The following is a 27,648-nucleotide window of genomic DNA, read 5'->3' on the forward strand; positions in this document are numbered from 1 at the left end:
ACCGTGAGTTGTCAAGTCACTGGGATTAATCTATGTCCTTGACAGGACAATGCCCCAGGACGGTCATACCGCATGTCCTTGACAGGACAGCTGCCCATAGCAGTTGTACGGCGTTTGGATGGACTGACCGACTATATGTCGGTATTCGAATGCCGGGATGTCGGGTGATGACTTGAGAATAGCACCGACTGATCTGGTGCCTTGTGAAAATCGGACGTCGGCTGCCACCTCCGACAGTGAGTCGATGATACGGATTCGACCGCTCGACCGATCAGGAGCAGTATAGATCTGTTCGATCGATATACCTTCGATCGAACATTATCGACAGCCATTGTTGGAGTCGTCCGTCGGTGTTGCCCGTCGATCTGATCGGTAGAGTCAGTCGGACTGATCCTAGGATAAGTCGGCGTACAAAGATCAGTCGGTATATCCCAACACTAACCCTTCTAATGACCTTCATTCAAAGGTTGTGCCTTATGTTCTACCAAGGAGGATAGATCATAAGGGTGTCCCGATACTCCAAGCAAGGATCAAAATTCAATTACATTTGCCAAGAAATCCTCCAATGATAGAACACAATGGAGATACTGGCATGTCTTTTTCTAGGAGTCCCTTGTGATTAAGATCATCATGAAAAGTTAAAATTCTGCACCCTAAACAATCTGATAGGGTCTCATAACATCCACAAATCACATGATGTCCGTCGTTTTTTCTTGCCTCTCACATCTTGATAACATTTATAAGAAAAAGGTCTAGCGAAGACTCAAAGAACAATTCTAATCCACAGGTTCAAAGATTGTGCTAGCAAGAGTCGAAATTTGACTTGCATATGATCTCAATTTCCACCAACAAAGAAATAACAATAACTTCAGTTGAAAAACTTTCTTTAAGCAGATCGTCCCAATTTTCTTAGTGGACGATCACTTGCACATCAATAAAGTTCATGTACAAGGAGCCCTAGGACGATGTGACTTGCAGAAGACTCAAACAAGAAATGTAAATATAACATGTTTTGGAACATACAAGAAGCTCCTCATGAACCCACATCTCAATCATCACCATGTAATCTTACGAATGTAAATTTTAACCTGACACTACTCACAGATTTTACCTCTGACATGACTTTCATAATTGATCAAATTTGATGGCTCATGATCCTACTACACTAATGACAGAATTCCATTTACTGTTATGTTCATTTATACAATGAATATGATCACGTCACTGGAAACTAAATTTTTTTTTAAAAAAAAAGTCATATGAAACTATTTTGACCGGTATAGAAATTATAATCTATGATTTTTTTGCAATTTTATTTGAGAAAAATAAAATTATCTATAATGTATCAAAGCAATTTAGAACACCACTCTGGTAAAGTATCAGTGATAAAATATATCACATCTCAGGCCCGACATGTCAGCCAATGAGGCAATACTGCAATAGCAGCCTTGAACCTTGCTTCAAGCTGGCAAATATTATCAAATCACATTGTTGCCTTTCGTCACAGATGAGCAAGACAAATCAACAGCCACGAGAAAGATTGTCTAATGCAAATATTAGAAAGTAACCAGATGTATGACCAATCATGGACAAACGATTATGCTAAAAGATACATCACCTAGAACCAGTCATGAATCCAGATAAAGATCATTTTATGCTACTACAGTATATATTAACAGTAACAGTTATTCTAATGCTTAAATGCAGAGCACCATAGGCAAATGAAAACCAAGAGAAACTTTTAAGCAGAAAATCTGACAAAGGTAGTTCCCTCAGCTAACCAGCCAAAGCAATAACTAGGATTAATAAATGAAACAATTTGAGAATCCTTTCTCTTTCAGTCATATAGACACATGACAAACTTGAAACAGGAGAAAAACAAATGAATTAAGGCTCCACTCTCAGGCGGCCAGTGATATGGTGCCTTGTTAACACATGATTCTTTTGCTCCTGAAGGATAACAAATTATCCAAGTTTGCCCATCTATATCTCAAATCTAGGCACTTGGATCTCATACATACAGGAACCACTGTATTTCAGACAAATAGTTTAGGGTTCATAATCACTGGCAACAGAATTACCAAAAATAGCCTAAATAAAGTGAAACAGAAAGCACCTGTGTCTTAATCTTTTGAGACTCGGACAAGTAACCCGGTTGGGGTTTGAACTGTTTTCAGGTGACCAGACCCAATAAGATCTCGAAGATGGAACCGCATATCAAGAGGAGAAAAGCGCAGCTGTTTCTTCTCCAAAGGAGCAAGCAGCATCTCTTTGAATTTTCTACGATTTAAGAATGAGAGGAGCTCCTTTCTTCCCTGAATGATAAAGTAAAAAACATTTCATGATTAACCATAATGCAGAGAGAAAACCATTCAACACACACACACACACATATATATATAATACATATATACATAATATACATATATGTGTGTGTGTGTCTGGGAAATAAGCACCAAAGTGCTAATTATGTTATCATGAGGAAAAAATTATATAAAATTACACATGATTCATGGAAATAGTTTGTTTTCCTATAAAATGTCAAATAAGAATAAGATAAACAAAAAATGAAGGTTATTGCTTGAAAAAGCAAAGAGAGTACTCTCTCTTTCTCTCTCTCTCTCTCATGGACCAAGTAAAGAACAGTTGAGAGCTGCAACCAGAGACAAAAAATTCATAAGCAGTGCTACAGATCACCCATTCCAGCCATTACCCAGCTCATCAGTTCTATGTGGCAGCTGCAGATTGGTGCACTGCACAGGTATCATCCAGACAACCATCAACTTCCGCATAGGACCCGTGGACTGAGCAGTGACTAGATAGGTGTGTGATTATTTTTTCTTTTTCTTTTTTTCATTTTCTTTTTGGGGTTGGGATGGTGGGTGTGTGCAGGTGCATGAAGAAAAAAAGGTAAAATGGTGCATATTATTGGGGAATATCACTGCATGTGGATCTTTCTTTGATGGTTTAAAGACATGGAAAATGAATAACTATCTGAGTGCCTACAACATATCACTTCTCAATGATGTGACTCCAGACCAAAACAACTAATGAAAAATGCCAAATCTCAAAGTAAATTTCTTGCTTTCTTGCAGTCTAGGAGTGCATACTTGTGAGAGACCCTTCAATATCGACCCAATATTTGGAATTGTGAACCAGTACACATTTGGATCAATCAACTGGCGATTCTACAGCAATGTTAAAAATATATATATCAGAGAAGGCCATGACTAAATAAAAAATTGAAACAAATTTAGAGCAGATAAAAGTGGTTTTGATTTTATTCAGATGTTTCCATTCAAATTTTGATAAGAAATTAGCTGTTAATGGTAATTACAGGAAACTCAAGCAGGATAATACAAAAGCAATGTCAAGTGTCGCTTCAAGAACATATGGATAACGTTCACATTAGCATCTTGAAACGTTCAAGTTCTCCATTACAGAGCACTGTTCTCTCTGAAACTGCATTGGTAGGAATAAGTTTAAAGCTTAAGCATATCCGAGCCAATGTAAATGAAGTTGATGCAGGAATAGCCAGTGCAGTCAACTGAGTTAACCATTATGAACAGCTTGGCTTCTGATAGGTACAGTTGATTTAGGCTTGCTTAGATCTACATTTTCCATGTTTGAGGTCTTTAATAAGGGATTTCTTTTAACTTTAATAACCAAAAAGGATACCTCAAGTAATAACTACCCAGCTAAACCCGTCTCTTCTCTCTCACTTACCCTCTCCCTTCCCCAACATCAAACGTCATGTAAGCAACAAGCCAGCAGCACATGGTTTGGACTGCTGTTTCTTTCTCTTTTGTTTTTATTTCAAAGGAATCAAGAATTAAATTATATATGAATTCCTAAAGATAACAATTAAATTATTTGACATACATGAAAGCATATGAGTAGCAGTACATCATCAGTACTAAAGTCTACATAACTCATTAAAAATTGTTAAGGAAATCAACATTTTGATGAATGAATGAGATTAGACAAAGATCCAAGCATTAATAGTTGATCAAAACAAAAGTCCCAGGGAGCTCTTCCACCCACCCACCCCCACCACTTCCTCTTTGGATCCCTCCCTTCCACGGACTCCTACTTCTGTGTCTCCTCTCTTATCCTTTCAACATTGGCATTGCTGTTCTACTCCTCCAAATCATTGGCTAGCACTCCCAACATTCCTGCAACTCCTCTTTCTCAGTGATGTTTAATGTGTGGATTTCAAATACATGTTTGTGACCATCCATGCATGGTAAAGTCATAGCCACTTTTTCCATTATTTTAGATCTCCTTCTTCCTTATTCAATAAATTCACCCACCGACTCTTCATCTCATTGATTATTAAACATTCCACCATCAGCATGGATTGCTTGACAAGATCTATCGCTGATTTTTTTGGATGTGGCTCATATCTTACCTTGTATTTTACAAGCCTCTGTGAGCATTCTTTAAACAAAAAAAAAAGCAAACTCTAATCCAGATTTCAATGGCCTGTGTATAATCCAAAATCTCTTTTGAATCAGGAAAATAGGCAAGGTTGAAATTTTGTTTCAAATCATGAAAGCGGTCCAGATAGAGGTTCTCTTAAAGAGACATGGTGGGACGATAAGAGAAAAGGTTTAGCTCATGGCCGTTGTCTCAATCCAAACTGTCCAGTTCAAAGCATACTCATCTGTTCCAGGTGAAAATCAAGTCAAGACGCAGGTTCAGTTCAGAACAGGCCTCGAATCAGCCTGAATCGAGCAGAAGAATCCGGTTCAGCTTGATTCAGGACAGTTCGGGCAAGTCTCTATTTTTATAAACCCCCTGACCCAACCATGAGTCACCTTGCCTCCCGATCACTCTCTCCTTCTTGTGTTCGGCTGGGGTTAGGATTTTGACACTGCTCCGCATCGCCGCTGCCTTCAATGATGACCATACATACATGCTTTGCCCTCTCTCAGTCTCTCTACTGAATCAACCTGAATCGAACAGAAGAATCTGGTTCAGCTCGATTCAGGACAGTTTGGGGAATTCTCTACTTTTATAAACCTCCTGACCCAACCATGAGTCGCCTTGCCTCCTGATCACTCTCTTTCTCATGTTCGGCTAGGGTTAGGATTTTGACACTGCTCCGCATCGCCGCTGCCTTCAATGATGACCATATGTACCTGCTTCGCCCTCTCTCTTTCCTCTCTCTGTCTCTCTACTGAAGACAATGACCTTGGTGATTTCACCCTCTCTTTCCTCTCTCTCAGTCTTTCTCTCTCCGAAGACAGTGATGACCCTGCAACTTCCTCCCCCTCTCCTTTTCTCCTCTCTCAGTCTCTCTCCCCCAAAGATGATGACAACCACAGCAGCTTCGGCCCCTATCTCTTTTTTCTTCTTGCTCTCCTCCTCCCTCTCCACCCCCCTAGTTCTGATACGCCCCAAACCAATCACTGACTGGTACATCCCCTGATGTAGGTTTTATGAACCTTGGTTTACCTGGTACTAATCTTCCAATTTTGTTCAATTTTTGTTCCCCTTCTCTTCATGATATTTTATTATTCCCAATTTTTGGGGTAGTAATTTGATCCAAAATCACAGGGAAATGTTACAAAAAATCATCCAAGTGATCAAAAGAATGCAAGAGAATATCTAAGTCTTTCATTCTAGTAGAATATGAAGCAAAAGAAGTTCATTTTTTTCTTTTATTCATTTTTTATTTTTTCTTTTTTCCTTTCTCTGACTTCTATTCTATTTTGCAATTTGCAATGAGATTAAATGTAAAAGGGTTCGCATGAAATTATCATCAACAAGCTTTTATATGAATCTGCATGTTTATTCTTAAAATGCATACTTTACGTTACTCCACATTATAATGTCAGTCTTGTTCTATAACTCCTCCTGTCCCAGCACACGTTAATTAGTGCATCCATATCAACCCATAACTATTCTAAATTTACGTCATCTATTCCATACATGAAGGAAAAGAGTCTAGCTTCACATTAATCCTTACATAACAACCGCAAAACTCCAACAAACTTCGGAATGTATGATAGTTAGTAGTTAGTATTATTCAAAAATAATCAAGTTTAAACCACAGATAATGTGTTCTAATGGTCTTTTCTACCATTTCTTTGCATCCTATGTGCTCCTCAGATTTAGCTTTGTTTAAACTTGTTCTCCTTTTCCTGCATACATCCAATTAGGAATTAACTGATTCAGCAGATAATAACTCAATGTGATATGGTGAACAATAGGCATCACTGTAATTTTGGTCAGTACACATTACTGAAACATAACAGGGTTATATCTTTCTTCAATTGTAAAATTAAACATAAAGGTTTTACTTACAAGGAGACCAGCACCAATTAAAAGTGTAACATGTTTGTCTTTCACTTCACCTCCACATGACAAGAGTGAGCACTGCAATGCAGCAAAGAGTACCAAAACTGTGAAGGAAAAAATATGCAGTAAATGCTAAGATCATTAGCAAAAGATGACAAAAATATTCAATTATTTCCCAAATTTAAACACTATATATATAGTCTAATATCAAGCTAAATCGTGCGAGAAGTTCATAACGTTTGGAAACTAGTATAATAGATGATAACATCATAGAACTAACAATCAGAAAGTGTGGGGCAGATACCTATAATCACCAAAATTGTGGTCAATTATGGAATCAACTCTTAGTCTATCAGTTGAGAAGGCTCTAGGGGAGGATTGAGCAGATTTTGTCAACCACCTTAGTGACCTATAGATATGATATGAAAAATGAAGTTGCTACACTTAGGTCTACCAAGGGGTCAAGTAATTTTATTTTATCATTATGTGGAATAAATGGGATTTTTTCATAATGTTATATGAAAAATGAATATTATGAACACTACCCTATAGAGATTAGTCAGGTACAAAATTATCAAACAATGTACATGTGCGTATGACAGATCAGACATACAATGTAACTTATCCACACGTATATAATAGAGATCATTAGACATAATATGAACTTCAACAGTTTTGCAACTTTAAAGAAACCAATTGAAGCCTATGAAGGGCAATAGAAAACCATGAGAAGATGAAGTACACATAAGATTAAATTTTACACCACTGAACATAAATAACTTACCAACTCCTGATGGTCTATGCTAACATCCAATTTTGTCTCGATAACATATTTCTTGAACCACTCAAAAACCTCAATATCTTGTTGATTTTTTATCTCTAACCTCTTCACAGCAAGTGCCACCTATACATGCACAAAAGGCAAACAATCAAAGCAAGCGATCATGATCATGTACCCAAAAAAAAAAGAAAGTGATCATGAAGCCCTAAATAACTAAAACATTACATAATATTTGGCAGATAAAAGTAAAATCATTTAATGCTGTTGATATCAGGGTCAAGATGTAAATCATAGAGGGGCCTAGATTGCATCAGACCGTGAATTGAGTCATAGATCCAACATTTTTTTCTTATTTCTTTCAAATATTCTTAAATATAAAAGAAATGTAAAAATTGAAATACAAGTCAACTATAAAGTGGATGAATGGTGAATAAAAAGCATACATACAACAAGAGTGGTATTCACCAATTTAGGCCCGTATATAGTGTTTCTAATGAAACAAATATTCTGTTTGATTACTCATGATATTTGCATACACATTATGAGCTTAATTATCATTTTATGTAGAATGCTATAAAATAAGCAAGGATAAGACTTTAACATGTGTCTATCAAAATACCAAATCCTGCACCTTATTTTTAAGTCAATGAACTCCAACAATAGGATTGCTAAATTTTACTATTTGAGATATATCAGTAATAAGCAATTTAAGAACCAACTGGTCAAACAAATTATAGAAAAAAAACCTAGACATGATTTAATATGTAAATAACTTTATCAAATTGGATCCTGTGATCCAAAGGAATATATAGTCCATCATATGGATCTAAATCTTGTGATCCTAAACTAATCTTGATCCAAGGATGGGATCCAGATCATTTAGGGCCTTTTTGATCCGGATCGTAAGATTTAGATCATGAATCATGAGATTCAAATCATGAATCATAAGATTTTAACAACAATGAGGTCATTCACTAACTAGAATGAAAGGAAATATTTTCATTGGTTGAGATACAATTGAATATGTAATAAGAAAAGGTCGGTGCAGAAGTAGAAGATTAAGTTGGTAAAAGTCACTCTTCAAGAGTATCATAGGAGTTTGGAGGTTGGTGAATACAAATTCAAAGTTTCAAAATACGCAGGAAAAGACAACGTATGGTTTCCATTTAGAAAGAGCCAAGTAAGTTTCCATATTATGCTTCTATATCTATTAAAAAAACATTTAAAATTGTTTTCATTGCTGTTTTCATTGCACTTTAAATTTTTTGTTGTCTTCCTTGCACCTTAAAATTTTCGTGAAATCCGGATGTTTTTTTCTATTTCTTATGGCATACTCACACCAATTTACATCATATTAACCAATAGAGCACCCAATATCTGTATCATAATTTTATCAACCATGACAAACATTGGTTTCAATTTTTACATGGACCATCTTGACCAATACACTTGACTACAACGAGCAAAAATTGCACTTAACAGAAATCAATGAGCAGATTCAAAAGACTAAGGCAATCATATTTTGGAACTATCTGCATCCTTTAGTTATGCCTTAGAGCATGCCGTTTTGCATCATTTGGGAGCATTCATGACATATGAATAGAGATCCCCATAAGGAGAAGAAAAATCATCTTTTGTAAGCATAAAGATAAGTTCATGCTGTGTTGAGATAAATCCACACCTTTACGCACATAAACAATTTTGAAATGGACAACCCTTTTCCAAAGTTGGAGGTCTAAGCATTAATTTTGATTGTCTGGACTATGCAATCCAGTTATCTCTTCTAGGCTTCTCATAATATCATATCCATAAAATCTCCTTTCTTCCATGGAGAGTTTAAGAAATACTACTGATCATAACCATAGCTGGAAAAGATCATTATATGACTTACGAAACCAAATTTTAATGAGAAAGCAGGTAGGAAGTACCTGTTTGAGGTAATCATCTAAGAACATTATCGCATGATCATCTTGGCCAGTATTTAGTTTGAATAAGCGCAGGGCCTTCTCCTCCTTCAATGACTATAAGGAGAAAAGAAAACAATTCATGTTAAGATTTAGTAGATGGAAAAGATAAGATTGATTTCAGAAAACACATAAGAGTTCACTTTAAAAATATCAGAAGACTTTTAAACTCAAAACATGATGAACTATAATAACTGTAATAATTGACCGGAATTCAATTTATAAGGCCACCTCATGATGGGCCATAGCTCAATAACGGCTTACATATCGAATTATGTTTTCACATACTTGCTGAAAAACCAACAAATGAAAAGAAAAAAGATAAGTTTGCTCCAAAGTTCTCTTCCTCACAAATCAATGATCACAAAAATAGTTTCAACCGAAGTGCATCTATTTCAAAGCTAGATTTGCCTAAATAAATTGCAGAATACCAAGCATGCAACAGGAAGTTTAGCAGCTGGTAGGGCAGGACTGAGCAGGCACAAGCATCAGCTGGTAGTGATCAAACTAACAACAAAATCAGGATAATTGTGGGGGAAACTATATCAAAGTCAAGTATTTTTATCACGAAACCGATGGAGTTCTAAGTTTATAAAATAATAAAAGTTCGAAAGCCAACCTCCAGGTTTCTATCCACTTGTGTCCGGTCCTTTACGCTACTATACAATTGTGAACGTAAGATGAAAGGCTGCGTGGCAACCTGCAAGTACATAAAAATTTATGTGATATTCACATAAAAATACTAAAAACAAGGACATAAAAGATAATTGCACAAAGTAATTTATAGTTTATACACATGCATGTCTAGCTTTCCATGTTTGCCAATATGCAAACCAAACAAAAATCAGAATATCAAATAATACCAATTTAGGGACCAGAATTTTAAGCAAAGAAGAAAACTTTCAACTTGATACATCCTAACGACAAGGATTAAACACAAAAACTCAATCTCCTGCATGAAACATGAAGTCAATGATTCAAATCCCATGGAGAGGCGTGGTCCTTGTTTTTTCAATGGAATGGGAGATGCTGCAGCAGCCCAACACATCTAGGGATGGCAAAATTAATCCGACCCGATGGGTATATATCCTACCCGAATCCGGTCAAATCCGAAAAATAGGGTTTGACTGGATTTGGGTTCGGGTTTGAGTAAAACCCGAAAACTATAGTACGGGTATGGGTAGTGCTATTTTCTACCCGAACCCGACCCGAACCTATGGGTATGGGTAATACCCGAACCCATATCCGAATATATATATATATATATATATATATATATATATATATATACATACATATATACATATATATACATATATACATACATATATACATACATATATATATATATACATATATATATATACATACATATATATATATACATACATATATATATACATATATATATATATATATATACATATCCGAATATATATATACATATACATATATATATATATATATACATATACATATACATATATATACATATACATATACATATACATATATATATATATATACATACATATACATATATACACACACACACATATACACACACACATATATATGATCTCTCTCTCTCTCTATATATATATATATATATAATTATATATATGTATGTATGTATATGTATGCATGCATATATGTATGCATGTATGTATGTGTGTGTGTGTTAGAAGTGTGTATGTGCGTATGTATGTATGTATATATATATAATTGGTAATTCTATTTTTGATTGATAATATGCATAAAATTATTTTACTTTTTTTTTGGATATAGAATGGACGGGTATGGGTTGGGTATGGGGCGGGTATGGATTGGGTATGGGAAAATGGGTTACCCACGGGTATCCCCGAACCCGTTGGGTATGGGGATGGGTATCTCTTTTCTTACCCGATTGGGTATCGGGTAGGGTTTGGGTATAGGGTATTAAGTTCGGATTTGGGGATGGGTAGTATACTACCCGACCCAAACCCTACCCATTGCCATCCCTAAACACATCCCATCACTTAGGATGGAAAATGTCCTAAGACGTGCTGAGCGGGATGCTAAGACAATGGTAGGATGGTCTATCCCGACACTGGGGGCAGTCCTCATCCCAACATCCCATGGATTGCCCCACCAAGACTAGAATCATTACATGTAGTCATAGAGGATGTAGAGCTTTAGGGTTATATTTGTCCTTCTGTTATTGACTGAAACTGGCACTGATCTATGCTACACCTGTTCAGGATGCCAACTCTAGCTTCTGCAAGAAAAGATTTTGTTGCAAATAACAAATATGCTCCTTCCAACATGTTTCACCTAAGCCATGACTAAAAAGCAGTATGTACAATAAGCTGTCTAATAAATTGATAAACTAATTGTTATTGTCTCTTGATCTATGAAGCATGAGTACTCCTATTTCAGACATGTACCAGCATCGGATAAATTTTCGGTATGGATACGTTTCCGATACAACACCGATACTCCTATCTCTGCATTCTTGAGATTGCAAGTTTGTCCCTTGATGAACCAGATGTGGAGAAAAAAATTTTTGCTGATGATGCAAAGAATAAAGCAGTTGACACTATTATCACTTGATTATCCAGACTTACTATTTTGATTTCTTCTACTTATTTAGACTAGTTTTTTTTCGTTAATTGCAAGTGTTTGTTTGTTTTTTATGATGATACTTATAAATTTAAAGGAGATTTGATAATTTAATTTTATTAATATTCGAATATTATATATATATGATTCAATTTTTTATATATTTTTATTAATATTAGAATATTATATATATTCAAATATTAATAAAAATATAAAATATCTAGCCATATCCGTATCGTGAATTTTTCAATTTTTGTCGTATCGACGTATCCGTACCATAAAGTATCCGTACCGCATATCGGTATCTATGCTTCCTAGCTCTTGATATACTTCATGGTTTATATAGAAAAGCCAAGCTGATTAAAAAATAGGGCTATATAAACAGAAAAAAAAAAAAGTTGTGTACAAATAAAGCATCCCTTAATACCATGCTGGTAAGCTAATCAATTAAACAATACATGGAGCTGCAAACATGGTGACATTGCATCTTGCCTCTACTAGCATTAGGATCATCAAGGCTGAACGATAGCTTCTTCACCATTCATTACCCATTAACCCAATACATGGTGTTGGTGAAATCCCGCAACTAATGCATCCTCAGCTGAATATTCATATGCTAAGTCACTAAAACCGTTGTGTCCCCAGGAATTTCCTTACTGAAGAAGAAAAGAATTCCAATGCCTTTTCACCTTCAGGAAAACCAAACCAGCCCTTCTATTGTAGGCAAGCCCAAAATACCTTAAATAACTTCAAAATTTAGCTTAATAAATCTTTTCAACAGAGGAAGAAACTTACATGTGTATTATTTGAATTTTAGTTACATTTTTCTCCCACCAAAGCTCATATTCCAAATAAGGAAGTTCCTTCGAGGACAATTAAAACACCACTAGTTCTTGATATTTTAAACTATGTAGTAGCAGGAAGTATTTTGATCTACAAAAAAAAACTCTTTAAATATCATTATCAATATATATTATAAATAGCACATGCAAAAAAGCGAGCATGGGTTATATCCATCGCAAAAAGAAAAACACATTATGCTCTCTTCTTTTTTGCAATTCATAAGAATTCCCTTAGCAAGGATGGAATTAAACCATACAAAGTCCTATAGAATCTGAATGAGTTAACTACAGCTACTTGTAAGTCATTTTACATAGTCAATTATGTGATCAACTCCTAAAACTGAGATGCAATCATTAAATAAAGTCAGTTCCACAGTAACAAACTTGTTCTTCCAACTGGGGTTCATTCTCCTTAAGTTGCTCATTGTGCTTGGAAGGATATTGGTAGGTAGCATCACAGAACATGTTGATGCATGATACTGTTGTCAGATCAAAGCTCTGGACAACCTCATCAAAAGCATTCATGTTTTCAATATATCTTTACCTCTTGGTTGAAATTTGGTAAAGTTGGCTAGACTGTTGAAGAACTAAGGTATATACCTTCTCAATATTTGGAAATTGTGCACGCATCATTTGAAGAGCTATCAACGTATCACTAAATGTCAGATTATTCTCTGCAGTTATATAGTTGTAGGAAAGTAAGATCCAACTAGTTCTGCAAATGAAGCATTGTATATCAAGCAAAAAGAACATACTTTGTAACTAGAAAGAAAAAACAGATACTGTATCTGCATGATAAATTACTATGAGTCACTCTCACACACTGGTTCATGTGAGCAAGTACATGCATACCCACAGACATGCAAATGCAAACATGCAACAAAACATGAAAATAAATTCACAGCAATATACCAGATGGCAGCAGGATGGCATGCTTATTTGGGTTATTATGTAAAATTAGATCTTGGCACATGTCATGCATGTGAAAGGAATGGTGGACAGATGGCAGCAGGATGGCATGCTTATTCGGGTTATTATGTAAAATCAGATCTTGGAACATGTAATGCATGTGAAAGAAATGGTGGACAGCTGTGATTCTTTTATTTAGTTGACAAGTTAAAAGACATTAACAAAAGGTTCAGATGCCGATTTCTGTGGATAAACACTTGATTCCTAGTTTTTCAATATTTTATTTTTTTCATCAAGTAAAACTAATATAGATAAAGATGGCTTTGAGATGCTGATCTCTTGGAATTCAGAAGTCCCAGTTCTTGGGAATAATTGATTTCAGATTTTCTATCCCCAAGAAACCAAGAGTTCACATTCCCAATAGGCCAAGACCTGCGTATTGCATGTCCAAGGGACATTAATTATTTTTATAAGCCTTATACAATAAGAGATTTTCACTTATTACAGTTGATTGCCCATGTATAATTTAATGGTTGTGATTGCAGATTGGACTATGTTAATGTCAAGCTGGAGTTCTGGAAGGAAACTTTAGAAGAGAAAAAACTGATACAAATTGAACAAGACCAAGTATTAAATGTGACGTAGCTGAAAGATAGGTTAGAAATGAAGCTTCATATCAGACACACCCCAACATGACTACCTGTACTACCTTTTATTTATAAAAAGAGTAGAGAGAGGCTATAGATGAAACCATATAAGACAGTAGTATGGATAGTTCAATGACCAGAAATATTAAAACAATTAAAGAAGTTTATGGGCTAAAAAAAAAACATAACAAAAACAAAGATGTTAAGATGAACGTGTTGAAGGATAAAGAAGCTAGAAATGAATAAAAGTTTTTAGATCAAAGTCCAAGTTGTTGAAATTTCCGGGTATGATAAAGTTAAGGCTACTAGCAACATTGAAGAGATATAAAATGATAAATTAGCAAATGCAATGTTGAAGTGGGAATGTGAAGCAAACATCATTAACGAGGCTTTTTAATTGACTACAATCTAGCAAAATAATTTAAATAAGGATCTAGAGGCACGCTAAAGTGATCCATGGTCAAGACCTCCTCATCTAAACCCTATCCAGCTCTGTTCTTTCACTTTTATGCTAACACCCATGGCTCTCCCCCAAACAACAATGACAAATAGGACAACAGAAGAGGATCAAATTGTTTCTTCCCAATTGTCCTCTTCTATTCCTTCTTTCTTGCTACTTCACCTCTAGGCCTCTCCTCATCTCTTTCTTCTTATTCTTGTTTGACCTTCCTTTATCCCCTCTTCCTTATTCTCTCCTCCATCTCCTCTTACTTTGTCTACATAAGGCCTTCCATCATCTCCTATTCTTCTGCAAAACTTCTATGCAAGGAAACAGATGCAAAGAACCAGCATACTGCAAGAAGCTTCCCACTCTTGTCCTCTATTTCTTCCATCACCTCAACACAACCCCATCCCTGCCCATCTCTCAAACAGCATGCACATTGTTTAGGGGTTGGAAGGCATGATCTTTGACTTTATTAGAAACCATATGCTGCCTTTCCATTTAAATCTTTTTATCCAATTAGAGATTTATATCTTATTTTTATAACCTGTTTGATAATCACATCACAGTGGGCCTAGCGTGCGTCCTGCACATGACTGCCCCGATGCCCATGCAACATCCAGCCGATCACAGTGCCCCTGCCAGGTTGGTGCTTCAGTGTTGACACTAGAGGCCTGGGTTCAGTCCCTGACTGCATCCAATAGAAGCTGGGCCTCCATGTCCATCCTTCTCTCTCCCAAAAGGAAAAAAAAAAAAGAAATTAAAAGAAAAGAAAAAGAATTTTAATAGCAAAATCTTGTAATGGTTTTTTATTGGCCATTGCTGTCCAAAACATGCTGGTTATGACATCAATTGGGCCACAGAAATTACAAGTATTCTTCGATTGAGATTATAACATAAACATTCCGTTTAGGGGGGAAGAAAATCCAACAGGCGTACATTAATGACATCAACAAGATATAACAGGCTCTGCCGTCTAATTCACATTAACAATTCATCAAAAAAGATTACAATCATGACGTGTTGAACTGCTATTGAAATCAATCATGAAGCCAAAGCCTCATAATTCGGGATAACTGAGATCTAGAGTAGGGTAGGGCCACATAGAGCACAGTTCAGTCGAAAAAAAATAAAGCGAATTCATCTCGTTCGTAATATTTTCTAAGCCAACAATAGATTGATTCGATCGACACTACTTATGGGAAAATTTATATGTTTTTTTAATGTAAACGATCAAAATCAAGAAAAGACAACAAGAAGTAAGATTTAGAAATGGAAAGAAAAGGATGAACCGGAGATGGAGAGGGTCACCTAGCCCTAGGGTTCCATCGGCATCTCCCTTATCCAGAACGCTCTCCTCGTCCCGGGCGCGCTTCTTCCCGAATGACCGAGATGTTTCCGCCGCCATTACCTGTTAAGAAGAAGAACAATTCGGAGGAAGAAAGAACCTTGGCTCGCCCGGTTATCGAAACCCTAGATTTTACGGAGCACGCCGGAAGAAGAGCGGAGGAAGGGAGAGAGGGACCACCAAAATGGGCGCGCCTCCTTCGCAAGCACTGCTTTCGGAGGGCTTCACAAAGAGTCGTCACAAGTTTGCCGACTTAACTCGAGGGAAAATTACTCGTAAATCTATGATAAAGCCTTGTTTAACTGCACATTGCTACCAGACTTGGCAGTCACATGATTCCGATCTGATCTGATCCTAATAGATCGGATTGATAAATATATTGATTGAATTTTGATCAGATCAGATCTGAATTCGATAAATTTATATCTTGAATCGGATCAGATTCAGATAATGGCTGCTTCGATCTATTATTCGATCCGAATTTGATCAAATTATATATATATATATATATCGGATTGGATTCGGATAGTGGCCGCTTCGATCTATTATACAATTCGAATCCGATCCGATTATATATATAGTTCAAATGTGAACTGATTGTATAAAATGTGGGCTTTATGATTTTTAGATTTGGTTAAAATCTAAAGGACTGAAGAGTAATAGTACATTATTGTTCTATACTTTTATTTTCATCTAGAAAATATCATTTAGGTGGGGTGGGTATCCGATCGAATAATTCGATATCCAATCGGATAGGATATGGGTAAAAAAAATGTTAATCCATCGGATCATGGGTCGGATTTGGATCAAAATGCTGGAATATCGAGTTGGATTCAGGTCAACCCAAATCCACATCCAATCCAACCCATTGCCAAGCTTAATTGGTACGTGAAAATCTTTGTATTACAAGCTTGCACGGGGTCGGCAGAGAATTGGAGATTGGACATTTTTACTTTTTGAAATGACTAAGTCCCTTTAATAGTGTTTGGTAGAGCATTAGAAAATAAGATTTTTAAAAAAAATTATAAGATATTAATGTCAATTTTTATTTGATTGTCGAAAGTTCTAAGATTATCTAAAAGTTAGGACGAACTATCCATTTTTATTTTTATTTTTTTTACTATTATCATATTGTAAGCCATTTTATGTACTGATATTAAAGTATAATATTATGTTATATTATATTATAATAATCTAATATTAATAACTTACTCTAATTGATGATATTGATATTTTAAATATAATAATAATATTATATATTTAATATTTTATTTTAAAGAGTTATTACTTAATTATTGTCTCGATAATTTAGCATTTTTTGCATAATATAACTACTCTGGAGCTTGAACATGCATCATCGTATTTGTCAACTCAAACCTTATCACTACACTATGCAACTATCAATCTATACCATTATATTATAATATATTAAATTATTAAAAATATAATATATCACATAGCGATATATTATATTATATTATATTATTTATATTATATTAAAATTATTAATAGTATATTTATTAATATGATTAATTACAGAAAAAATCCTATATTTTTTGAAGATTTTTAATTTTAGCATAATCTTTTAATTTTTGTAATCAAGTACGTGTACTATATAATTTATGGTAATATTGACCTGCCGTCAGCCGGTGCCTTAAGATGTAGACATGGAAATAAGGTGTCAATCTGTTAGGATGATGTGAAAATGAGGTGTCATCCACAGTCCTAAACACTGGCTTATAGTGGGAGATAGATTCAGAGAGACGGAGACAAAGAGAAATGGTTTAAGGATTAGGGTTGAAGAGGGCGAGAGTAGACGCAAGTGTTTCACTGATTCCCTTCTCCATCAGTGATTCCCTTCACTTTGCCCAACTGGATTATGGTATGAAATTAAAAATTTGCAGGTTCGAGGACTGTAGAAGAGTCAATGCGATGGAAGAGAACTGGATTTAGAGTGTCATTTCTTTGGTGATTAGTGAGAGGCCGAGCTTAGGATTTTTGAAAGACTTTCAATGGATAATTTTGGAAGGTTGGATATAGTCGAGCGAGCAGCTATCTCAGTGAGTTCAGTGGTGTTTGGAGATGAAGTGCAATACCATCATCAACTAAAACTACATTGTACACTTCATGGAGTAAAAGAAATCCAGGAAGGAGGTTCTGGCGGTGTCGATCTTGGAAGGTATTCTTATTTTCAAATGATTAGCTGAAATTCGAAGTAATATTCGTTAATTAAACTATTCTTTTTGTAAGATAATGATTGTGATTTTTTTTAGTGGGTTGACCCTAAAATCTGTGATCGTGGGAAAGAGATGGCTACCATATTGAATAACCAGAGGGAGGGGCTTAAAGAGAAACTTCGACTGATGAAGGAGATGAAAGAAATTACTAGAGAAAAGATGAAAATACTGGAAGAGAAGACTATCCAACTGAAGATTATGAAGGCAAAAATGAAGGATGAGCTTGGAAAAATAAAAGTTGAGTATGCAAAGCTGCAAGAAGAGAACAAATACTTAAGGTTCGAAATTTTAAGACAGAAAAGAAGGAAAAAAATGTACATTAGGGCCCTTGTATTCTCATGGATAACAATACTACTGTTGTACTGGTTGTTGTTAAAGATAAACTAGAAACAACCTCAGTATTATTTGTCTTAATTTGTGACTTTTCATGTGAGACAGTTGTTGTCTTAGTTTATGACTTTTCTTATGAGGCATGAGTTGTCTTGGTTTTGATCCTTATTTGTATTGATGTTTCATGTGAGGACAAAGATGAATTGTATTATGTTAACTTAATATCTATATATCCCAGCGTCATGTTTTAGGTTGTTTCAGATTGTATTATCAATTTGTATTGTCGTGTATTCTAGGTTGTTTTAACTGTTTCAAACTGGCACATGAACCTACCAATTGAAGTCAGAAATTGTTGGAGACTCCCAAACATGTAGCAGGGAACAGACTCCCAAACATGAACCTCCTGATAAAAGTTTTATCTATTTTAACTGTTTCAGACCGACACATGAACTAACACATGAACCTCCTGATAAAAGTTTTCAGACTGGTACATGAACCTTCTGATAAAGCAATAGATTGTTTGAACTATTTTAACAGTTCTCAGACTGACACATGAACCTCCTGATAAAAGTGTTCAGCTGTTTTATCGAAACAACTATCAAACCCAACATCAAATTTGAAACTGAACCACTACAGCATCGAAAAAGAATTGTCAAAACTGAATTTCATTTCAGCCTGAGCCCATACAAATATATCATTCCTGTTTGAAAAGCAATTATCCAAAATAATACAGACTTACATAATCTACAAGTTTGTAACAACATGAAATCATGAACATCAAAACTATTAATCCAAACAAATTTGCAATAAACAAAATAGAACAAAATAAAGTATAATAAATTTTATTTCAAATCAAATCATACAACATTCTCTGTTTGAAAAATAACTGTCCAAAATAAACCAACTTCAATAGTTGTGTATGACATTCCAACCACCAAAAATAAAACAAAGTTGATTGACATAATATCTAGAACAACCGAAACAGTCTACACTAATAAGCACTCTAATCATCCTCCCTTTCTCTTTAGCTTGGCTGAGTTCAAGATAATGAAGAGCTTTGACTACCTCCAAAGCTCTTTATGATTGAAGCACCTCTAACTGCAGGTCTAGAACCTGAAGAAAAAATGCATAGTTTAAAGCATATATTTTTAAAATTTTACACCGAAAAATAAAAGATTAAACACTTTAATCTTCTAAACATGCCTTGAATCAGATCTAAACTATCACTTAAAGATCTATAATATAAAAAATTTATATATATAATCTGATATAAAACAGAAAACTGCATCGATCACATCGATACCCTGAATCTGATCTAACCTTTAGATCACATCGATTGAGTTCAGAATCCATCACCATTTCATGGATCGATGATCTCTGCTGTTGGTAGGTATGGTACGAAGCTCTCGTCAATACCGAGTAGCCACACAGATCGTCCGACCTCTACAGATCATCCACTCGAAGTCCTGATCGGATCTTTCTTTGCGGGAGTACTAGCTCGCATCGAAGGCTCTAGATGGCTGATCTAAGCTCCTTTCTTCAGATCTTTCAGAATCTTTCAGATCAAAAGATGAAGCTTTACAAGGAGGTGGTGGTATGGAAGATTGAATAAGACTCACTCTTATATTTTTCTTCTTACAAAATCTAGAGTTGAAACCCTAGACCCTACACCTTACGTCCGAGAGGAAGAACACTTCCTCTGTTTCTTACCACGAAATCCCAACCCACTCTCAACTTTTCATGCACCAACTCTTAGATTTCTCATACCAAAAATTACTTCTAATCTCACACAAAATTGATCTCTTCTTAAGGGTGGCATCCCAGGGAAAATAAGGATAAGAAAAAGATAGTTTCGATTAAATTTCAAATGTTAGTTGATCCTTATCACCAAGTCAAATCAAATTTGAATTAAATTTTAAACCAAATTTTATCCTCATCTTATGAACTCAGAGAGAGAGGTCGACCAACATCAGAATGAAACAAAAAAATCTCATGCAAAAATACTTTATGCATGGAGAAAGGTGATGGCATGAAGAGAAGAGTCCCACTCAATTTGGACTCTAGATTTTCATTCAAATTTAAACTCATTTGAACTTAAATTTAAACCAACCAATTTCTAATTAAAATAGAATCAGATGTGGATGTGAAAAAGCTTCTGAGCATGAAAAAAATTCAAGAAAAAATTTTTTTTTTGCATGAAGAATAAAAGAGTACAAAGAAAGGAGGCGCAAGGGATTTGAATTCGAATTATTTTCTCATCCAATTGGATTCTTAACCCAATCAAATTAGGTTAGACCCAATTGGACTACTAAACCTAATCTAATTAGATAACAAATACTCTCGATTAAATCTTAATCAAATCAAAAATTAATCAAGCTCAAGTTCTGATCAAATCAGAAATCGAACATCCATAGCGATTAGGTCATCTCATAACCTAATCGGATCAAACCAAATTGAATCTAATTCAATTAGATTTAATCCAAACCTCAATGCTTAATCAAATTAAACTAATTAGTAATCTAATTACTAATCAATTCTCTTACAATTCACCAATAATTAGTGAATTGATTTATTTCAATTTTTGCACAGAGCTAATCATCAATCGAATTGACTGCTTTATCCTAGAATGATTCTTAATCATCGATTAGCCATATGATCAGTCAGAAATTTTTTTTGAGTGTGACCTCATAGGTTTGAACTTAAGCCGGTAGTATAGGAATAATCTTCTTATACCAATCAAAGTGACCATCTAGTAATGATATCCGACGTCTGGATAGGTCGAAAGATTGCAAAGCATCATTCAAGAATCTATTGACATATGGTTATCATATAATTCATCCCTTTGACCCAAATGCTCAAGATGACCTAAGGTTTAACTATCAATCCTGATATGATCATCCATATTGTATTTTAATTTTCAAAATCCATCACATGGATTATCTCGATCGAGATTTTACTGAATTGAAAAACACTGATGCATTAACTCCTACTTATTTGGAGGGATCAATTCTATCTTGACTTACACACTGACTTCTCAAGTACTTGACTGTACCAAAAATCTTTCATCACTGAATTAGAAATTCAGATAGTCTGATATCAAAGCACAGTGAGTTGCTTGCAAGTTACCGTGGTTATCTCAGGTCGGAGGAATACTTATACTCATATCCTTCGTGAGCTACTCTTGACAGTAGAGTACTCAGCGGTTGGTCATGTTCAATGAGATATACTCCTACATCTCACTTGTATGCTATGCCAGTGTCTTCACACTCTTTGGTTAAGAGGACAACCAACGTACATGACATACAACGACCTATACTTGATACAACTATCATCCAAATAATAGTATATCATTTGGTCATAAACTTAAGGTTTAAGGACTAAACGATATATCCTCCTATATCAAATCAAATAGTCCTAAGGACTTCATCACATAACAGAAGTTCAAAATAAGATATTTACAGTGATGAAAAAATCAAATAATATTTATTAATTTAGTAATTTATATACAATTATAATAATAAGCTCAACCATCAACAGACTGATGATTGACTTTGAGACACAATTCCCAACAACTCCCACTTGGACTAAAGTCAATCGGTACAGTATCGTATACCCATATTTGATTTATAATCTTCGAACTTCTTAACACTGAGGGCTTTAGTAAATGGATCGGTCAGGTTCTGTTTTCTGTCGATCTTCTGAAGCTTGACGTTATCTCAATCCATGATCTTTCGGATCAGGTGGTAGCGATACAGAATGTGCTTGATCTGCTGATGTGACTTTAGTTCCTTCACTTGAGTAATGACGCCAATGCTGTTGCAGTACAACAAGACAGGACTATCAAGGGAGGGTGCCACTCCGAGCTCGTTGACGAATTTTCATAACCACATAGCTTCCTTCGCAGCATCGAATGTCATGATATATTCCGTCTTACAAGTAGAGTCGGCCACAGTGTGCTGCTCGAAACTCTTCTAGCAGATTGCTCCATCGTTTAGGATATAAATATATCCTGACATGCTCTTGCTGTCGTCATAAAATTTGATTGAAAACTAGAGTCTGTAAATCTTACAAATTTTAAGTCAGATTCTCCATAGATAAGCCACTGGATTGAACTGGTATCTGCTTATTATCCCTAGTGAGCATGCCACATCCGATCGCGTACATATCATGGCGTACATAATAGACCCCACTATCGAAGCATATGAAATTCTACTCATATACTTTCTTTCTTGAGTTGTCGGACAATCACTCTTCGAGAGAGAAATTTCTTGGCCTATCGGAAGATAGCCTTTCTTGAAATTCTCCATGCTGAATCTTTTCAGCACAGTATCAATATACGTCGACTGGAATAATCCAAGCAATCATTTAAATCTATCTCTATAGATTTTCATCTCAAAGATGAAGGATGCTTCTCCCAAGTTCTTCATGGAGAACTGTGATGACAGCCAAATTTTTATTCTCTGTAATGCAAAGACGTCATTTTTTATTAAGAGAATATCATCCATATACAAAATAAAAAATACTATCACGGAGTTATTAACCCACTTGTATATGTAAGGTTCCTCTCCATTTTTAATGAAGCCATATGTTCTGATCACTTTATCAAAATGCATGTTTCAACTCCAAGATGCCTGCTTAAGTCCATAAATGGACCTCTGAAATTTGTATACCTTAGACTCGTCTGTTAATATGAAACTTTCAGGTTGTATCATATACACTTCTTCTTCCAGCTCTCCATTTAAGAAAGTTATTTTCACATCCATTTACTAGATTTCATAGTCCAGATATATTGCTATCGCAAGCATGATCTGAATGGACTTGAGCATTGCCACAGAAGAAAACGTCTCGTCATAGTCAATACTATAATGCTGACAATAACTCTTGACAACTAGATGGGCTTCATAGGTCTTCACCTTTCTGTCTGCGCCCTTCTTCCTTTTGAAGATCCACTTACACCCTATGGATTTTATCCCTTCGGTAGGTCAACCAATATCCATACATTGTTGATTTTTATGGACTCTATTTCAGATTTTATGACTTTCAGTCACTTATCAGAGTCAGACCTCTGCATCACATCCATATAGGTGATCGAATCTTTATTGTACTCATCAAGTTCAACTGGATCACTATCTCAGACTAAAAAATCATAGTATCTATCCGGTTGATGCGGTACTCTATCGGATCTTCTTAAAGATGTTTCTATAATAGGTTCTGGATTTGATCTAATCAAATCTAACTCTATGAATTTACTAGATTGTATCGATTCTTCTACCGATCGAACTTCATCAAGTTCAATCTTTGAGGCATTAGTTTCTTCTCTAAGAAATTCTTTTTTTAGAAGACTGTCCTATTGCTGACGAACACCTTCTGTTCATCAGTAAGGTAGAAGTAATACTCCTTGATCTCGTTTGAGTATCCTACAAATAAATACTTGTCAGACCTAGGTTCAAGCTTGTCAGTTTTCAAACGTTTGACATAAGCCGGACATTTTCAAACCCTAAAGTGAGAGAGTGCTGGCTTACGTCCTGTCTACATCTCATGTAGTGCTTTACTTACGAACTTAATTTTTTTTTTAAAATATAACAAACCGACTCAAGTGTATATTCTCAAAAGAAGATCAGCAGACTTGCAAAGCCCATCATGGACCGAACCATATCTAAGAGAATTCAATTTTCTCTTTTTCGATACACCATTATGCTGTGTGTTTCAGGAGGGATCCATTGTGAGAGAATCCTATTCTCTTCTAAGTATGTCAAAAATTCACTGGAGAGGTATTCTCCTCTTCGATTAGATCGAAGAGTTTTAATACTCTTCTCAGTTTGTTTTTCTACTTCATTACGAAATCGTTTGAACATTTTAAACGATTCTGACTTATGTGTCATTAAGTAGATGTGTCCATACCTCGATAGATTGTCTGTAAATATAATAAAATAATAATATCTATTTTTTATACTGATTTTTATCGATCCATATATATCAATATGTATCAGATTTGGAACTTCACTGGCTCGCTCATCTTTTTCAATAAAAGATGACTTGATCATTTTTCTAAAAAAATAAAACTCACAGGTTGGAAGTGATTCACAATCACTGATTTTGAAGATTTTCTCTTGTATCAACCTGTTTATTCTGTTCTTGTTAATATGATCTAACCTACAGTGCCAAAGATAGATATCAGAGACATCACTAATTCTAGAGCATTTGCTAGATGTGTACATTATACTAACAGATTGTGACAATTTATAAATACCATTGTTCAACTGTCTGTTTATCACAGTAATATCATTCATAATGATATTAAAATTATTTTTTTTATTAAAATTTTATAACCGTATACGATCAAAAAGCCTACAAAAATAATGTTTAATAAAAAAGAAGGACAAAAGTGACATTCACTAAGAACAATTATATTAGATTTGAATACAAGCTTAATAGTCCCTAATGCTAGAATTGAAACTGATCTTCCATCTCCAATATTAAAAAATCTTTCATCTTCTTCAAATCTCTTACTGACCTACAGACCATGCAACGAATTACAAATATTAAAAGGACTTTCAATATCTAATACTCATGTAGTAGAATCATAAATTGAGAAATTACAAGGTGTTATCATATAATTACCTTGTCCAGCAATAACTTATTTTTTTCTCGATCGGTTCCGATCTAAGAAGGCAATTTACTGAGGATAATTTCTCTTTCAATGCCCCTGCTTCTTGCAGTAGAAGCATTCTGCCTGACTCTGATCGGATTTAGATTTCTTGATCTGACTGGGCTTGGGTGCCTCAGCACTTTGTATCCTTTTTTTATTCTTTTTGTTCTTCTTTTCTTTCTTAAAAGATCGACGTCCAGAAGAAGACCCTCCCACAATATTTACCGACTCCTTGTAGAGCTGGTGATCCTTCTCAAAGTTTTGCAGCAACTCCAGCAAATCGTGATAGTTGACTGCAGACTTTGTCATTCGAAAATGAGTAAAGAAAGGGAGGTAGGACTTAGACAGAGAGTTCAAAATGACATCTTTTCCCAGCTGCTCATGCAGAAAAAAGTCGAGCTTGCTTAAGCACTCAATCATCTCGATTATGTGCAGTACATGATCGGTGACTGACGCTCCTTCCCTCATTCGAGCATTGAAGATGGCACAACTAGTCTTGTGCCTCTCAACATCGTCGGGTGTTCCAAATAACTCGTTCAATATTTACAACATGTCCTGTGGCTGAGTATTCTCAAAATGATAGCTGAACTCATCATTCATTGCCGTCAGTATAATACAACGAACCATAATTCGGTCGTTGAGCCACTTTTGATAAGTATCTCTGATCATGCTATACGTATTCGGAGCTAATTCTTCAGATGTCGAATCTGTCAATACATATAAGATCCGTTCGTGCTTCGAGACTATTTTGAGCTTTCGACACCGACTATCAAAATTTGATCCCATCAATTTGTCACTATCTAATAGTGATCGAAGCAACAAGGTGATGGCCATAACTGCAAAAAAAAAAATCAAAATCTAATTAGTATATGAATTGAATAAGCCTAAAAATATAGATTTTAGTCTAAAGGTTCTTCTACTATTTTTTTTTGAATTAGTAACCTCTACCTCCAATTTGAAGAATTATACTAATTTCTTAGTGGGTACTAGAATTCACAAGGACTGCACACGGGCCCGAGTATGACTCAACCAACCTTTGTGCACCTATGGATAGATTCTTAACCAATTGTTTCACTAAATAATTTTTAGTATTCAATTTTACCCCAGACACCTCTTGAGCAGACGTGGGGTATCTCCACTGAAAATTCTGGTTAGATCCAACTATTAACATGTCAGAATTTAGTACATCTAACAAACGAGTGATCAAGTCCGAGTGTGGCTCGACCAACCTGACCATCATTAGAAAGACACAACTAAATCAATATTTTATGAATGATAATTTTGACAGTCAGATGAGCATCAGGCATGTGGCACCTCCAACGATCATCTAAACTATTAGACTCATTATCATCCAACTTAATAGGAGGCTATGATCTAGTTATCACTATAACTATTTTATTTTTAGGGATCTAACAATTTTAGAAGATTTAATTAGTTGAATTGAGAGATGAGAAAAGACTTGACCAGTTAACCTTAATCCTCCCACTGACTTCATCAAGTCAGATTAAAGAAGATCAGACATAAGCTGGTCCAGCCAACCAGTCATAAATTTTCTCACTGACTTCATCAAGTCATGAAGATGACTCAAGACAAGTTGAACTGGGGGCACCTAAATCAGTCATACTGATTTTCTAGTTAGTATGGGTCAACTCCAATCATTAGGTGATCCAATCAAAACATAATTCATCATGTTGGCTAGATAAGTGAGATCAATTGGAGGGATATGCCATTAACTTGACATAGATTTAATCTATGTGAATAGCTTCCAATTAATGACCACCGATCAAAGCTGCTATACTTATTTTAGACACCAATTGGTTAGTCATTTTCAATTTGATCAACTTATGGACTTAGATTTGATCACGGAGCTACGATCAAAGTCCATATTGATCTAATCAAAGATATGGACTTGACTAACTATAACTATTGAAATTGATCAAGAGAAGAATTGATCCAATCAGAATTCACTTTTAATTAGATTTGATTAATTACTAATATGATCTATTATCAATGATTTCTAACCCTAGGTCTAACCTAGTTAAATGGACTTGACTCGAGCAAACCCATTAACCCATGAATTATGAAATTAATGCCTTAGATCTTTGATTCTCAAATCTAGATCGCTTAAGTCTCAATTAAGTTTTGGGATGATATGGGTTCAGGTTCGGTATTTGAAAATAATTTTTAATTTTATATAATATTTTTATAATCAATCATCTAATGATTAAAATATTAATTTTAGATCTAATATATATTATTTTAAATCTAAAATAAAATTTTAAAATTTTTTTCATGATTCATCATCATGAAAAAGATCGTGCAGCACCTTTATAAGCATAGGAGATCCCATCGAATGGATAAATAGAGTTATGAAATTCTAATTTTTTCTATGATCGGACAGCTATGAGGATCTATCCAATCATATTACTATACTACTCAGATTTTAAATTAATTATTTAGATCTAATTTAAATAATTAAAATTAAATTTTATAAAGATTAGTATAAATTAGGATAACTTTTGCACTATAAGGGGTAAACCTTACAGTAGGATAACCTTATATCAGTTTGTGTGATCAGATCTATAATTAATT

The 27,648-nt window shown here is 34.9% G+C and overlaps 1 protein-coding gene across 3 annotated transcripts; it reads right to left on the reverse strand.

Annotated features, from left to right (window-relative positions):
* Positions 1-1,777: 1,777 nt before the first annotated feature.
* LOC105055698 (uncharacterized) lies at positions 1,778-16,097 on the reverse strand. Of its 3 annotated transcripts, XM_073246747.1 has the most exons (10): positions 15,804-16,094; positions 15,040-15,218; positions 13,095-13,168; positions 9,671-9,751; positions 9,016-9,108; positions 7,091-7,210; positions 6,313-6,384; positions 3,111-3,188; positions 2,117-2,315; positions 1,778-2,029 (listed from the first exon to the last, which is right to left on the reverse strand). In XM_073246747.1, exons 3-9 carry the CDS (start codon positions 13,125-13,127, stop codon positions 2,124-2,126), a joined length of 669 nt encoding a protein of 222 aa, XP_073102848.1. In that variant the 5' UTR covers positions 13,128-13,168; positions 15,040-15,218; positions 15,804-16,094; the 3' UTR covers positions 1,778-2,029; positions 2,117-2,123. The 3 variants fall into 3 exon arrangements, with proteins under 3 accessions (XP_073102848.1, XP_010935927.1, XP_073102847.1); XM_010937625.4 differs by lacking the exon at positions 15,040-15,218; XM_073246746.1 differs by lacking the exons at positions 3,111-3,188; positions 15,040-15,218 and having other exon boundaries at positions 15,804-16,097.
* Between the last annotated feature and the right edge of the window lie 11,551 nt (positions 16,098-27,648).

Source organism: Elaeis guineensis, chromosome 12, assembly GCF_000442705.2.
Source record: "Elaeis guineensis isolate ETL-2024a chromosome 12, EG11, whole genome shotgun sequence".
Lineage (NCBI taxonomy): Eukaryota > Viridiplantae > Streptophyta > Magnoliopsida > Arecales > Arecaceae > Elaeis > Elaeis guineensis.

What these genes read in the sequence shown, in the direction of transcription:
- LOC105055698 (XM_010937625.4), bottom strand. Translation starts at nt 15,900, where the DNA reads ATGGCGGCGGAAACATCTCGGTCATTCGGGAAGAAGCGCGCCCGGGAC. An exon ending in CGATGGAACCCTAGGGCTAG is followed by an intron (nt 13,169 to 15,803) that starts GTGACCCTCTCC and finishes ATATAACTGCAG; the next exon opens with AGAATAATCTGACATTTAGT. An exon ending in GCATAGACCATCAGGAGTTG is followed by an intron (nt 6,385 to 7,090) that starts GTAAGTTATTTA and finishes GCTGCATTGCAG; the next exon opens with TGCTCACTCTTGTCATGTGG.